Below are 16,177 nucleotides of genomic sequence, written 5' to 3'. Positions count from 1 at the left end.
GTTTAAAATGGCCAGGCAGGTCTGGCTCAGTGGTTGAGCATCGACATGCACCAAGAGGTCGCCAGTTCGATTCCCAGACAGGGCACATGCCCAGGTTGTGGGCCCGATCCCCCGTGGGAGGCATGCAGGAGGCAGCCAATCGATGTTCTCTCTCATCGATGTTTCTCTCTCTCTCCCCCCTTCTTCTCTCTCCCAAATCAATAAAGAAAAAAAATTTTTTTAAAGAGTGGTTAAAAATGGCAAATTATGTTATATATATATATGTATTTTACCACAGTTAAAAATAATTGATATACCAAAAACCATCGAATTATACAATTTTAAGTGGGTGAAATGCTTGAGAATTTTATCTCAATAAAGTTTTTTTTTTTAAACTTAATTGAATCCAAAACATGTATGTCCATGCTTTCTGAAGGATATTGAGTTTTAGTAATTTTCTGTATGTTGACAAAGACAAAGATTCATAAAACTAGGGGGGATGCTGCCAGATGGTACCGTAGGAATATCAGAGCCATCAAGTCCCCTCATCAAGTCGTGGATTTATGGTACAATCACATTTTACATGAGTGTTAGGTAGAATTGAATATGGTCAGAAATATCATGGAAAAACAGTTGTTTAGTTGCCCCTGGCTCGTCAAGGCCCTGCAGTGGTGGCGGGCCGTCGAGTGTGACTGAGCAGGTGAGTGAGAAGGGCGTGCTGTAGGACAGAGAACTCTTCCTTTAGTTCTGCTCAGAAGAGTGTTCAGCTGAATGTTTATCACTTGAATGTAGCTATGATGTGACTCCTATATGTTTGTTTGCTTTTAAATTAGGAGGTATTTCAAGCACTAATTAGTTTTTGAATACTTAATGACAGCTTGGTTGGAAGTCCGATCTCAGTCTCCCTGAGTTAAATGGTTTATTTTATTTTATTTTTTGACCCTAGGTGTAACATCTCCAACCACATTGTATGAAAGGTACAATTCACCAACAGCCAGCTCTACCAGAAGACGGCTGTTTGTTGAGAATGATAGCCCCTCTGACAGAGGAACACCAGGACGCATGCCACCACAGCCCCTAGTCAATGCTGTCCCTGTGCAGAATGTGTCTGGGGAGGCTGTTTCTGTCACACCAGTTCCTGGACAGACTTTGGTCACCATGGCAACAGCCACTGTCACAGCCAACAATGGACAGACTGTGACCATTCCTGTACAAGGTAAGGAGGGCAGAGTTGGATATCAAGTTCTTTCTCTGGCATTTATTAGAAAGTTACCTGAGATTTGGCTGGAATGATGATGAGACCAGCATTTTAGGGGGGAAGGGTGTGAGGAGTGGAGAGGAATTGGAAACCCCCTGCCTGGACAACCTTGTATTATCAACATTTCCTCTGTGCTTTTTTCTTTGTAATAAACTATAGGTATTGCCAATGAAAATGGAGGGATAACATTCTTCCCAGTCCAAGTCAATGTTGGAGGGCAGGCACAAGCTGTGACAGGCTCCATCCAGCCCCTCAGTGCTCAGGCCCTGGCTGGGAATTTGAGCTCCCAACAGGTGACAGGAACAACCTTGCAAGTCCCTGGTCAGGTGGGCATTCAGCAGATTTCCCCAGGGGGACAACAGCAGAAACAAGGCCCATCTTCATCTGGCAGCCGTATTAGACCCAGGAAGACCAACTCATTATCACTTTTCTTTAGAAAGGTAATTTTTTGTGCACTCTAAACAGGTCATGAGCTGAGGAAATGTGTCAGATAAAAAATTCTGAAATGTTTTTATCTATCTACTAGGTTTACCACTTAGCAGGTGTCCGCCTTCGGGATCTTTGTACTAAACTGGATATTTCAGATGAACTAAGGAAAAAAATCTGGACCTGCTTTGAATTCTCTATAATTCAGTCTCCTGAACTTATGATGGACAGACACCTGGACCAGTTGCTCATGTGTGCAATTTATGTGATGGCAAAAGTGAGTACTTTGGAATATAAAAGGAAAAAAGTGCTACTTCCTTACTCTCAGAACATTTTTAACAGCTTTATTGAGAGAGAGAATTCACATACCATATAAGTCACTCATTTAAGATGTGTAACTCAGTAGATTTAGTATATTCACAGTCTGTGCAGCCATCACCAGTCAGTTTTACATCATATTCTGTTGTGTGAATATATAGTATTTTGTTTATCTATTTTTCAGTTGATAGATTATTTCCATTTTTTTGGCTATGAACATTTGTGCACAAGATTTTGTATGGATATTTTCATTTCAGCACATATCTAGGAGTGAATTGCCAGACTTTCCAGTAGTCGCACCATTTTACGTTTCCACCAGCTATAAATGAAGGTCCTGATTTCTCCACATTCTCATCAGCACTGTTTTATTATCTGTTTGTTTTTAAAAATAATTTACTGAGGTAAAGTACATGTAATAGAATTAGCCCTTTTTAAATGAACAATTCAATGGCATTTAGTGTATTCACAATGTTGTACACCCACCACCTATATCTACATTCAAAACATTCCCATCCCTGCAAAATACTACTACTTACTAATTACTCACTCCCCATTCCCACTGTCCTTACTTCCTGGTGACCACCATTCTACTTTCTGTCTCTATGAATCAGACTGTTCTAGGTGCCTCATATAAGTGGAATTGTGTAACATTGGTCTTTTGAGGACTGGTTTATTTCAGTTAGCATAATGTCCTCTAGATTGGTCTATGTTATAGTATGAGTTATACTTTTCGTCCTTTTTAAGACTGAAAAATATTACATATATGTATATACCGCATTTGTTTATTCATCCATTGACGGACACCTAAGATATTTCCACTTTTTGGCTGTTGTGACTAATGCTGCAAATGAACATTTCAGTTCTTTTGTGTGTATACCCAAAAATGGAATTGCTAGGTCATACATTGTTTCATTTTTGAGGAACTGCCTTTTTTTTTTCCACAGCAGCTACACCATTTTACATTCCCACCAGCAGTGCATGAGAGTTCCAGTTGTCTACATCCTTGCCAGCTTGTTTTCCATTTTTTATTTTAGCCATCCTAGTGTGTACTGACTGGTACCTTATTGTGGTTTTGATTTGTATTTCTCTAATGAGTAATGATCTTGAGTGTCATATTGTGTTTGTTGTTCATTATCTTAGTCTTTGAGTCTGGCCATCCCAGTGGTATGAAGAGCTATCTCATTGTGGTATTGATTTACATTTTTCTGATGACTAACAATGTCGAGAATCTTTTCATTTGCTTACTGGTCATTTGTATATCTTCTTTAAAGAAATCTGTTTAAATTCTTTGCCCATTTTTGAATTGGGTTGTTTGGTTTTTGGTTCTCAAGTTCTTGTAGTTGTTTATGTGTTCTGGATGTAACTCCCTTATCAGAGAGGTGATTTGCAAATATTTTCTCTGATTCTGTGTGTTGTCTTTCACTTGAAAGCATTATTTGAAGCATAAAAATGTTGATGAAGTATAGTTTTTATTTTGTTGCTTGTGCTTTTGGTATAATGTCTAATAATATATTGCCAAATCAAAGGTTTTCAAGATTTATCTTGTGTTAAGAGTTCTGATTTTCATACAGTAAACCAACCTTGCTTGTATTCCTGGATTAAAACCCACTTGTTCATAGTGTAGAATTAACTTGATATGTTACTAGGTTCGGTTTGCATTATTTTGTTGAGGAATTTTGTCCTATTTGTGAGATACTGGTCTGTAGTTTTGTTAGAAAGAAATAGGATTGGTCTGGTTTTGTCATCAGGATAACAGTGGACTCCTATAACGCATAGGGAAGGGTTCCTTCCTATACTACATTTTGGAAGTTAGTGAAGAATTGGTATTAATTCATCTTTAAATGCTTGGCTTCAGCAGTGAGGCACTGGAGCCTGTGCTTTTCTTTGTGGTGAGTTTATTCACATTTTATATTTCTTCTAGAATCAGTTTTGGTAGTTTGTATCTTTCTAGGAATTTGTCTATTTTCTCTGGGCTGTCTAATTTGATGGAGCATAGTTCATAATTTTTCTTTGTCAAAGTATTTTCTTAGTGATTTTTCTCCGTATGACCATTTTATCATTATAAAATGTTCCTCTTTAGTAACTTTTATTTTTTTAAAGTCTATTTTATAGTATGATATTTGTAAAGCCACCCAGCTTTTTAGAGGCTGTGGTTTGCATATTTCCCTTTCTATCCTTTCTTTTAAACCTATTAGTGTTTTCCCATCTAAAGTGTGTCTTGTAGACAGAGTATACTTGGATCTCTTTTTTCTCTCCAGTCTGACAGTTTTTACTTTTTGCTTTGTGTTTAATCCATTCATATTTAATGTTTCCTTTATTTTTTTGTCTCCTGTCCTCTATTTCTCCTTTACCGCTTTTGTTTGTATCAGGTAATTTCTTTCTAATATGGCATTTTAATGTCAGTAATGACTTTCACATTTTTTTATTTTCTTAGATGTGTATATGGTGAGCCCTAAAGTAACCACTATCTGTTGCTCTATCTTTTTCCTCAGCTGGAGGGAGAAAGGATATATAACAGCGAGAGTGTAAGGTGTACAATGTGATGATTTGATACATGTATATATTGCATTATGATTACCACAGTTAAGGTTAAAATCCATCACGTAACTACTTTTTTTTTTAGAGAGAGAGAGAAACATCAATTGGTTGCCTCCCACATGTGCCCTGACCATGGCCAGGGATAGAACCTGTAACCCAGGCATGTGCCCTTGATCAGGAACTGAATCCACAGACCTTTGGTTTGTGAGCCAACACTCTAAGCATCATTGAGCCACACTGACCAAGGCATACTTTTTGTAGTGAGAACATTTATGATCAACGCTTAGCAATTTCCAAGTATGTAATACATTACTGTTAACTATAGTCACAATACGCTCTATATTAGATCCCTAATCCCTAGAATTTCTAAAACTAGAAGCTTGTACCTTTTTTTTTCTTTATTGATTTTAGAGAGAGAGGAAAGTAGGAGAGAGAGAGGAAAGTAGGAGAGAGAGAGAAACATCAATGAGAGAACATTGATTGGCCACCTCCTGCACATCCTCTACTGGGGATTGGGCCCACAACCTGGGCATGTGCCCTGACTGGGATTCGAACCAGAGACCTCTTGGTGCACACGGGTCAATGCTCAACCACTGAGCCATACCAGCAGGGCGAAGCTTGTACCAACTATCTCCCCACCTTCCCCAACCTCCACATATATATCTTACGAAAATCAGCTTCAGATTTACACTAACTTAATTCCAATGAGATATAAAAGTGTGATTCTTAATAGCTGTTTCCTTTTCCTCCTTTTGGTGGTAGTATTCTAATACATATTGTATGCATAAATGTTAGAAATTCAACAATTATTTCTGTTATTTTATACAGTTTAAGACTTTTAAAGAAGTTGAGAGTAGTGTAAAAAGTGTAAATATTTATTTAAAGCAGGGGTGAGGAACGTCCGGCCTGCAGGCCTTATGAGGCCCCTAAAATCAATACAGCTAACATCACACACTTCACCAAATTAGCCTAACCAAATATAGCAGACTAATTTTTAAGTTGGTTAATTTTTATACGGCCTGCAAATGATGTCATAAATATTTAAATGGCTGTTGGCAGAAAAAAGGTTCCCTACCCCTGATGTAAAGCTTTAAGTTAACCTTGTTCTTTCCGATTCTCTTTATTGGTTCCTGTGGTTTTGAGTTATCATCTGGATTCATTCGTTTAGCCCAATACAGCCTTCCTCTACCCTCTTAGTGCTGTTTTTGACAACGTGTCATATTTCTGTTACAGGTCCAACAATGTCATATACATACTGTTTTATAGTTGTGAGAAGGAAGGAAAGGAGACATTTCATATTGCCTTTAGAGTTACATAATTATCTTCACCAGTGCTCTTTGTATATTCGTGTGTGTTTGAGTTACTATCTGGAGTCACTTGCTTTCAGTCTGAAGAACTTTAGTATTTCTTGTAAGATGGGTCTGCTAACAGAAAATTCTGTTTTTCTCAGATATATTTATTTCATTTTTAAAAGATAACTTTGCTAGATACTGGATTCTTTAGTGTAGTGCTTTTTGTTTACTTTGAGCACTTAGAACATGTTGTTCCACTGCCTCTTTGCCCTCATTGTCTGATGAGAAGTTGTCTACCAAGGGAACTACTGTTTGCCCCTCGAGTGAAATTTTAATTGGTTACTGTACATTTTATTCCATGTGTTGGTTCAGATACTTACTACTTCTGTTGGTGCTGAATTTTAGATTTTTAGTAGGTATTTCTTCATTTGTTGTGTACCCTAGGACCATGTCCAAAGACTTAAGTGATTGGTTTTTCATACAGTTTCACCAATTGCACTGTGGAGCCAGTGTATAGTGCTCCATAGAATATTTTGCTGGAAGTCAATCTCTCTCACAAAATACTAATTCTTTTCCAGGTCACAAACGAAGACAAGTCCTTCCAGAATATTATGCGTTGTTACAGGACTCAGCCACAGGCCCGGAGCCAGGTAACTACATTTCCTCTCAGGGCTGAAAATAAAGCTTCAGGCCTTTCATGAATATAAAAAATAAACCAGAGTTGATTCTGTAGCCTGTTTCCAGGTTAAACACTAAGACTTTAAGTCCTCTTTTCTCCAGAAGGTAATGATAGAAATAACTGACTTCTTAATTCAGCTAATCATAGGAGAGATGTAAATTAGGAAGTTGTTTGGTTTAGGAAACATAGTACATTTAACCAACCTTTAATGAAATTTTAGAACTCATTTTACCTTTAATACTATCCATCTATCTTAAAGACATAGGTATGTGAGATCTCTGTATCTGATTTAGAATGACTTGGATTTTATTGTTGGGTACTATTACTGCCCTGTTGTGTTGTAGTCAATACTTGGAATTTCAATTCAGACAGACCCTGATGTCAACCCTGGATCTGTTATTTAATAGATATATGACCTTAGCTACATTTATTTACCTTCCTGAGGATAACTATTATTTCATAGGGCTATCATGAGAAATAACATGTCAAGGTCATATAGTCTAGGATATATTCAATAAGTACTAATTTTTGTCCCTTTCTCATCGTCTCTCTAAAGGTGTATAGAAGTGTTCTGATAAAAGGGAAAAGGAAAAGAAGAAATTCTGGTAGCAGTGACAGCAGAAGCCATCAGAATTCTCCAACAGAACTGAACAAAGACAGAAGTAAGTGGGATTTTTATGAAAGCATACAAAATGTACAGTAGCTTCTCTTAATTTTTAGGCCTACAAGACTGAGGATTACTAAATGAAATTATTACTAAGGAAACTGTGAAACTATTTTATTGGTAGAGGATTTGTTGGAACGAGGAATAGTTCTAAATTTAGTGGCAAAGTTGTTTGTCCTTTATCCCATAGCTTTGACGCACATTGTGCAAAACATTTTTCTCCAGGGGAATTAGGCAGGAATTTGTTGGCCTGCATTTCAGACAAGTCTGGCATGTCAGGCGAAACCGTGCGATGGAAATACCATCCCTATTTGTTTACACCACTTAATGCGGGGCTCAGGTCCTAGAAAACTTGTGTAACTTATTAGTGAACACTTATGCCCTTCCTACATTTATGGCCCGGGGGTGACATTAGTACTTAATTCTTCATACCAGGGAGCAAAGCACAAGACATTAAGTGCCCATTTGCTGCCATTACACAAGTAGATCAGGTAGGTTATTTTAAAAAGAAAATTCGGTAGGATAAAGGCAGTCTTCCTGTCCAACACCCTTTGTTCTACCTGCCACAGCCAGCAGAGACTCCAGTCCTATCATGAGGTCAAGCAGCACCTTGCCCGTTCCACAGCCTAGCAGTGCCCCTCCAACACCTACTCGTCTCACAGGTGCCAACAGTGACATGGAGGAGGAGGAGAGGGGAGACCTCATCCAGTTCTACAACAACATCTACATCAAACAAATTAAAACATTTGCCCTGAAGTACTCACAGGCAAACATAGTAAGTTTGGTGGGATTATTTCATACTCTTTTTCACTTGAGGGATGAGGAATCACTTCTGTTTGAGCTGTTCCATGTGTGTAAACTAGTTTTAGAAATAATTCTCTTAAGTAAAATGGAGGAAGTCTAACAGAAAAACTTGACTAAGATGGTATTTGGATTCCCTATAGAGTAGAGCAATAAAAGAGTGAGTGCGTGGGTTCCAGTTGTCCAAAACTTAGCAGCTGGGGGGGGGGGGGGGTGTTGTCTTACAAGGTCTTTAGCTTTCTCCATGCCTCCTGTTTCCTATGTGAAATGGAAATAAGAGTAACCCCTAGTTTATAATGTACTAAAAATACTTAAAACAGCGGCACAAAGTAAGCACTTACATGTTTGCTGATTGTATGGTTTTCTTTTTTTTTTTTTTTTGTACAGATAGAGTGGGAGGGAGAGAGAGGAAGGGAGAGAGAGAGAGAAACATCGATGTGAAGGGACACATTGAGTGGCTGCCACCCGCATGACCAACCAGGGCCGGGGACAAACTGCAACCGAAGTACGTGCCCTTAGCGGGAACCGAACCCGGGTCTCTCCGGACTGCAGGCCGACGCTCTAACCGCTGAGCCATACTGGCCAGGGCTGTATGGTTTTCTTTAGGGTTACTTGTTGCTATCACTGTTTACCATTCATAAGCTTATGGTTTATTAGCCCTTTGTTCTTATAATAAAAATAACTACTTTAAAAAATGCTTGGTAAGAAATTTCGTTTAGCTCTCTTAGAAAGACTGATTTATTGTTGTTTTTCAATAGACAGATGCTCCTCCACTGTCTCCCTATCCATTTGTGAGAACAGGCTCACCTCGTCGAATACAGTTGTCTCAAAATCATCCTGTCTACATTTCTCCACATAAAAGTGAAATGATGCTTTCTCCTCGAGAAAAGATTTTCTACTACTTCAGCAACAGTCCTTCAAAGGTGAGCTTAACATATATCTTGGCTGTTTCTAACTCCAAAATGCTTAGGATTCAAGAAACAGGATGGATGGGAATGGCCAGGGAAAAGCGACCAGTGAAGTCCCAGTGGAGCAAAAACCATTGTTTTGTGAGAGAATATTAGAGTTCGAAAACGAGTAAGGAATTTGATTTTTATTCCTTCCTTTTCCTGTTTGTGCATTTTTAACATTCTATAGTAAATATGGGATTTTGTATTTTATTCCATTTGTAAAATCCCAAGTTTTTGTTAGGGAAAGAAAATTTGGATCTCTAAACTGATTACAGAGTACCTGTTTCTGTAGAAGGCAAGAAGGCAAGACATGGACATTTTGTGCAGTGGGATAGTCATCTTTGCATAGATTTGCGTAGCGGCATCTGCGTTAGTCTGTGAGGGAAGCTGGAGTCCAGTTAGCAAGCTGCTGCAGTGTGACAGGAAAGGTGTTCAGGAAGCAGCAGATCCCTGGCAGTCATGCTGTGGTGAGGGGGTAACCGGATCTTAAAGGCCCTGATGTGATATTTGTGTTTATAAAGATTGCTTAGAAAAACACACAAAACAAAACCTGGACGCTTGAAGAAATGGTAGATGGTGGGAGGGTACTGTTGGAGAGCGAAGGAAACAAAACAACCACACACAATGGGTCCTACATAGAAAAACTCAGCTGTAAAGGACATTTAGGGGACAAGTGGTAAAGTTAAATTTCTTTGGTGATGGTACTGACAACATGCTTGAAGTATTTACTGTTCTAGTGTCAGTAACTTACTTTCGAGTGGTTCAACTATGAAAAAGATTATAGAGAGAACAAATGAGGTAAATGTTGATCAGTTAATGGGTACTCAGTATACTGTTCTTCCAACTTCTTTGTAAGCTTGAAATCTTATAAAATAGCAACAAGAAGTTTGTTAGAAAATACAATGAAAACACTTCTATTACAGCAGCAAAGGATCACATGCCTAGGAATAAATGAAGATATATTAATGTTTCTGAATAGGAAGATCAAATATTAAAATACCGTTTCCTCCAACCATTACATGTAAGGTTGAATCCTAATACCAGTAATATTCACAGTACAGCTGGGAACAAAGATGGCAATAGCCCCAAAAAGCAATTGAGTTGGATGAAATGACTTTGCCATTTCCTCTAATATTAGATTTTCATCTTATAACCATAACTTGGAACATTCATCCACTTGAAATTTAAGAGTTAAATGGAAAAAAAGGGAAGAATGTCAGAAAATAGCAAACAAATGGTCTAAAATCAATTACAAGGCAGAAATTGTAACACTGGCTAAAAAAGCAAGACCCAATTACTTATTGTTTATATGTGATGCACTCTAAAGATACAAATTGTTTATAGGATTATAACCCAAATGTCCCAATAACTGATGAATAAAATGTATATCCATATGATGGAATATCACTCAAATAAAAAAGTATTGACACATGCTAAAACACTGATGGATCTTGAAAACATCGTGCTAAGTGAAAGAAGCCAGTCACAAAAGGATAGTGTATGATTACATTTATAGGAAATGTCCAGAATGGACAAACTTACAAAAGCGGACAGTAGATTAATGACTGCCTACTGTTAAGGGGAGTGGAGGGTACAGAGTTTCTGGGGTGTTATTGGTTGCACAACTCTGGAAACATACCAAAAGCCATGGATTTATATACTTCAAATAGTGGAATTATATGGTATGTGAATTATATCCCATTAAAGCTGTTTTGTTTTTTAAGTTAAAGGATGGAAAAAGTTATACTCTGCTAACACTAATCAGAAGAAAGCTTGCATTGCTATATTAATAATCTGAAGAGCAAAGAGTTATCAGTGATAAGGTCATTTCCTAATGATAGAGAAGATTACAATACTAAACAGAAAAAAATTTATAGTCAAGAGATTAGGAAATTAGTAAGGATATTCAGGATTTGTGAACATTACCATCAACCTAATTGATGTTCCAAGTGCACATGGAACATTTACCAAGATAGAACACATTCTGGACCACAAAACAAGTCTCAGTAAATTGTAAAAGATTCAAATGATGCATCTTCTCTGACCACAGTGGCTCTTAACAAAGGTATCTGTAAAACCCCCAAATTTTTGGAAACTATATTCCATTATTTCTCTGAGTCAAGGAAAAATAATATTGGAAAATATTTTGAATTCAAAAGCAGTTTTAAGAGGAAAATTATAACTCTACCTACATTAGAAAAGAAGGTCTCAAATTAGTGACCTAAGCAACTTGAAAAAGAGCAGGAATTAATGACATAAACTACTAAATGTAGAGAAAATTAAGGCCACTAAATGTCAAGGGTTTTGGGGGGGGGGGTAGATAAAAAAATAACTGATACATCTCCGTATAGACTAGACAGGAAAGACAAGTTACCAATATCAGAAATGAAAGAGATCAGTACAGGCCCTATAGACATTAAAAGAAATATAGAAAACAACTTTGTGCCAATAAATGTGATAATACAGATGAAAGATTTCCAAAGCACTAAAAAAAGCAGTCTTAATAGCCCTATTGTCTATTAGACAATCCAACTCTCAGAGGACTTCCTCAGACTGATAAAGAATATAGATTTTAAAAATCTATATAGTTAATATACTTAATGGTGAAAGACTGAATGCATTCCCTCCAAGATCAGGAAGAAGACAAGGTTATCTGCTCTTACCGCTCCTGTTCCACACTGTAACTGTAGGTCCTGGCATGTGCAGTAAGGCCATACAGATTGAAAAGGAATAAAACTGTCTGCATTCACAAAATTCTACAAAAAGTTACCTAAACTAATAAGATAAAAAGGTTCCATAATTAATGTGCAAAAATCAAATGTATTTCTATATATCAGCAATGAGTAATTAGAAGTAAAAGATTTTTTAAATGCTATAAACAGCATTAAAAATTTAAATACTTACAGTTAAGTCTGATGAAAGATGTGCAAGATTCATATCCTGAAAACTATAGAATCTTGGTGAAAAATATTAAAGATTGAGAAAAGGGAGACATATATTCAAGAACTGGAAAACAGTATGAGCGCTCAGTTTTCTCCCACTTGATCTATGAATTCAACCCAATTCCTGTCAAAATCCTGGCAGAATTATTTGTATAAATTGGCAAATTGGTTCCAAAATTTGCATTTTCATAAAAAGGAACGAATCATTAAAACAATTGGAAAGCCCTGGCCAATATGGCTTAGTGGTTAGAGTGTCCCTCAGACCAAAGGGTCTCAGGTTCGATCCCCGGCCCTAGTCGGGGTCATGTGGGAGGCAGCCAATCGATGTTTCTTCCCCTTCCCCCACTCCCTCTTTAAGAATTAATGGAAAAACTCTGGCAGGTTTGGCTCAGCCGGTTAGAGCATCTGCCTGGGTCAGAGAGACCCGGGTTTGGTTCCCGCTAAGGGCACATACCTCAGTTGCAGTTTGTCCCCAATCCCTGGTTGGGTCGTGTGGGTGGCAACCACTCGATGTGTCCCTTTCACGTCGATGTTTCTCTCTCTCCCTCCCACTCTATTTGAACAAAACATGGAAAAATGAAGCACACTGATTTCAAGACTTACTATAAAGCTACAGTAATCAAGATAGTGTGGTACCAGTGAAATTATAGACTTATAGATCCATGGAATAGGACAAGATCCAGAACATACCACACGTACAGGGTGGGGTAAAAGTAGTTTTACAGTTGTGAGTATGCAGTTTATTCTTGTGTTATTATTTATTATTATATTATTTTCCATAGGAACAGCTGTAAACATCTTTTGTTCCACCCTGTATATGGCCAACTGGTTTTCAGCAAAGGTGCAAAAAAGTAATTCAGTGGAGCCCTGGCCAACCTGGCTCAGTGGTAGAGCATTGGCCTATAAACCAATAAGTCGCGGGTTCGATTCTGGCAAAGGGCATGTACCTCAGTTGTAGTTCGGCCCTGGTTGGGGTCTTGCAGGAGACAACCAATCGATGTGTCTCTCTCCCTCCCACTCTGTCTGAAGATGAAAAATATCCTCGGATGAGGATTAAAAAAAAAAAAGCAATTCAATGGAGAAAGGATAGCCTTTGCAACAGTTGGTGCTGAAATAAATGGATATCTATATACAAAAATAGTAAACTTGCACCCAGACTCTCTACCATATACAAAAAAATTAACTCCAAATGAACCATAGATCTAAAACTAGGAAACTGAGAAGTTAAACCATAGAAGGAAATCTTTTTGACCATGGGTTCTTAGATGCAGCATCAAAAGCACAATCTATAAAAGATTGATACATTGGATTATCAAAATTAAGCATTTCTGCTCTCTAAAGTTAAAACAAGCCAGACTGGGAGAAAATTTTACAATCCTCACAGCTGATAAGGATTTGTGTCTGCAATATATAAAGGGTTATCAGAACTCAAAACAAAAACCAACCAAATGTAAAGGTGGGTGAAAGATTTGAACACACTTCACCTATTACATGCCTATGAAAACGGCTAAAATGACAGAAATGCCAGCAGTGATGTGGAGCAGTTGAAACTTATATTGCTGATCAGAATGCAAAATGGTAAAGCATAGCCATTTTACCTGGAAAATAGGTGGGCAGTTTCTTATGAAGTTAAACATACGTTTACCATATAACCAGTAATCTCACCCAAGTGGAATGAAAACTTAGGTTCATACAAAAACGTGCTCATTAATGTTTGACTTTATTCCTATTTGCCAGAAGGTAGAAAACAACTCAAGTGTCCTTCAACTGGTTAATGGATAAACAAACCTGTGGTAGACAGAACAGAGAGTACTACTTTGCAATAAAAAGCTCTGATACACTTAGCAACAAAAAAATGAATCTCAGTGGCATTCATGCTTAAGTGAAAGTCACTCAGTGCATCAGGCCACTTACTGTATGATTCCATTTCTGTGAAATTGTGGAAAAAGAAAAACTGTAGGAACAATGAACATCAGTGTTTGCCTTGGGGTAAGTTTAAGACTATGACGGAATTTTTTTGGAGTGAAGGAACTATTTTATATTTTTATCATGGTCATACATGACCATGTGTATTTAAAGTGTGTAGAACTGTACAATTACCAGGGTGAATGTTAGGTTAAGCATCCAGAGTAGTGACTGTCAATCCTGTTTGTACATGATCACCACCTGGGGAGATTTCGGGAAAAAACAGTAGCAGAGAATTGGGAGTTTCTCCAGTAAATGAAAGCAGACTGTTGGTTGGAGAAATATTTGTCATTATGACTTAAAAGATGATAGCTGAGATCAAGGAAGAATATTACAAAGTGATGGGTTGCTCAGTGGTCAGAGCGTCGGCCCCACGGACCAAAGAGTTGTGGGTTCGATTCCGGTCAAGGGCATGTACCTTGGTTGCATTTCGGTCCCACCCTGGCGGGGTTGTGCGGGAGGCAACCAGTTGATATGTCCCTCTCCCACTCGATCTGAAGATAAATGGAAAAATATCCTCAGGTGAGGATTTAAAAATACATATATATTACAAAATGGTATCAATTAAGATGATGGATCATTAGTGACACTTGGCAGTTTCAGCTTGTTGGTACATCTTTGTTGAACAGTAAATTGTGGTAACAGTGCTTAGAGTAAATAATTGGGAGGCAATAATATATCAAGAGGGGATTAAACGATGATCCAGACATAATGTAGAATACTGTGTGGCAGTTAGAGATGCAATCCATACAGACTGACATGGAAGATCTCAGCAGTTTCCTGGTAAGTGCATGTGAATATGCTCAGTATGTTTTCCGATAGAAAACATGGACGGTGAAGCAGCACATGAACGAACTTTATAACCAGAAAATATGCGATAAACTGACTTTGGGGGCTTTGGAGAAACAACGCTAAAGGCACTGGAAACAGCCCCAGTCTCTAGCACCCTGGCAATGTTGTCTCAATAGGCGTTCTTCCCAGAGAATTTGCTCAACTTCTCTCAGTTCTCCCAAGGATAATATATAACTACTACATTCCAGAATACTAATAAATTACTTACAAAGGATGCTGTAGGGAATTAAGTCTTACTTCTCTTGAGAAATTCCAGTTGAGAATGGCTGTTAGACTAAAAAAAAAAAAATGGGCACAATACTTTGTAAAATCATGCTATTTTGTTTTAAAAGGGAAAAGGGGAATATATGAAATTGATTAAATATGGCATAGCAATGTCATGACATAACTCTTACATTTTGGAAAAGTGAACATCAGTTCATGTCTGTTGCTTGTTGCAAACCACTCTTGTGCCACCCCAGTCATCAGACTCAGCCGCTGAGGAGTGACGTCGGGAGGCTGTGTAGTTTAGTAGTTCTTTTCTCTAGGAAGATGCTCAAACTCTTCAAGGTAAACCACAACTCATTTGACGTTCTTTGCCTTGCATTGAATTATGTGTATTAGCATTTTTAAGTTTTTATATCTATTTTCCCTCACTCTAGAGACTAAAAGAAATTAACAGTATGATACGGACAGGAGAAACTCCAACCAAAAAGAGAGGGATTCTTTTAGAAGACGGAAGTGAATCACCTGCCAAAAGAATTTGCCCAGAAAATCATTCTGCCTTAATACGCCGTCTCCAAGATGTAGCTAATGACCGAGGTTCCCACTGAGGTTAGTCTGTTGTATTGAAACTCCTTTCACAAACTGTTTAACAGCATCATTTAATGCATGCTAGATTACGGGGCTCTTTTCCTTAATCTTTCCTCATCCCATCTGCCTTTTTTCCTACCACTCAGTGCTTGCCATCAAAGCTGCTTAGAATCCAAACCAGGATTTTTTAACTCTTTGGCAAAGCTTTTACAGGTATTGTAGAGAACAAAGCATGCTGAGTATGTGTATGAGGTCTCTGCTGACATGCTCCAGCAGAGGAACTGTATTTCAGTCCATTCCTACCTATTTTGTGGTCTGCTCTGGCTCTCATGAAAAGCAACACAAAAACTAGGTATTTTGTCCTGAAACACTTGGTATGAGTGTGAGAATTTTGCATTTCTGAAACATAACAAGGGAGATGGCCCAAGTCTCCCGGTCCTGGTGTATGTCCTTCCCGTCAGATGTGGTGCAGTGTGACAAGTGCTTGAGTGTTTCGTGTGCAGTGTGAGTGAACTTGTGTAAGAAGTGGCACTTTAGGGCTGTAAAAAGCATGATTCCGTAACCCAGGTTTCGCTGTATGTTGTGATGGCACTTTCTACAGTGTGAACTCCATGAAGTACAAAACTGCCAGGCTAGACACTCGACATCTTCTCCGATGCTTTCATACTCTTTAGCACTGTTAAAGCCCCAGTAGCCACCTTTGGGGCACTTAAATTTTCTA

The 16,177-nt window shown here is 38.1% G+C and overlaps 1 protein-coding gene across 1 annotated transcript in view; it reads left to right on the top strand.

The window, feature by feature from the left end:
- RBL2 (RB transcriptional corepressor like 2) overlaps positions 1-16,177 on the top strand; it is a 65,345-nt gene that overhangs the window by 29,243 nt on the left and 19,925 nt on the right. The window contains exons 15-22 of the mRNA XM_036276027.1: positions 926-1,195; positions 1,397-1,677; positions 1,764-1,940; positions 6,390-6,461; positions 7,047-7,152; positions 7,724-7,929; positions 8,714-8,878; positions 15,306-15,477. Coding sequence (XP_036131920.1) covers positions 926-1,195; positions 1,397-1,677; positions 1,764-1,940; positions 6,390-6,461; positions 7,047-7,152; positions 7,724-7,929; positions 8,714-8,878; positions 15,306-15,476 — 1,448 coding nt within the window. The 3' untranslated portion in view covers position 15,477. The remainder of the gene's footprint in view (positions 1-925; positions 1,196-1,396; positions 1,678-1,763; positions 1,941-6,389; positions 6,462-7,046; positions 7,153-7,723; positions 7,930-8,713; positions 8,879-15,305; positions 15,478-16,177) is intronic.

Source organism: Molossus molossus, unplaced genomic scaffold (genome assembly GCF_014108415.1).
Source record: "Molossus molossus isolate mMolMol1 unplaced genomic scaffold, mMolMol1.p scaffold_m16_p_21, whole genome shotgun sequence".
Classification (NCBI taxonomy): Eukaryota; Metazoa; Chordata; class Mammalia; order Chiroptera; family Molossidae; genus Molossus; species Molossus molossus.
The sequence above is the reverse complement of the archived record's forward strand: the minus strand, read 5'-3'. Positions and strand labels throughout refer to the sequence as shown.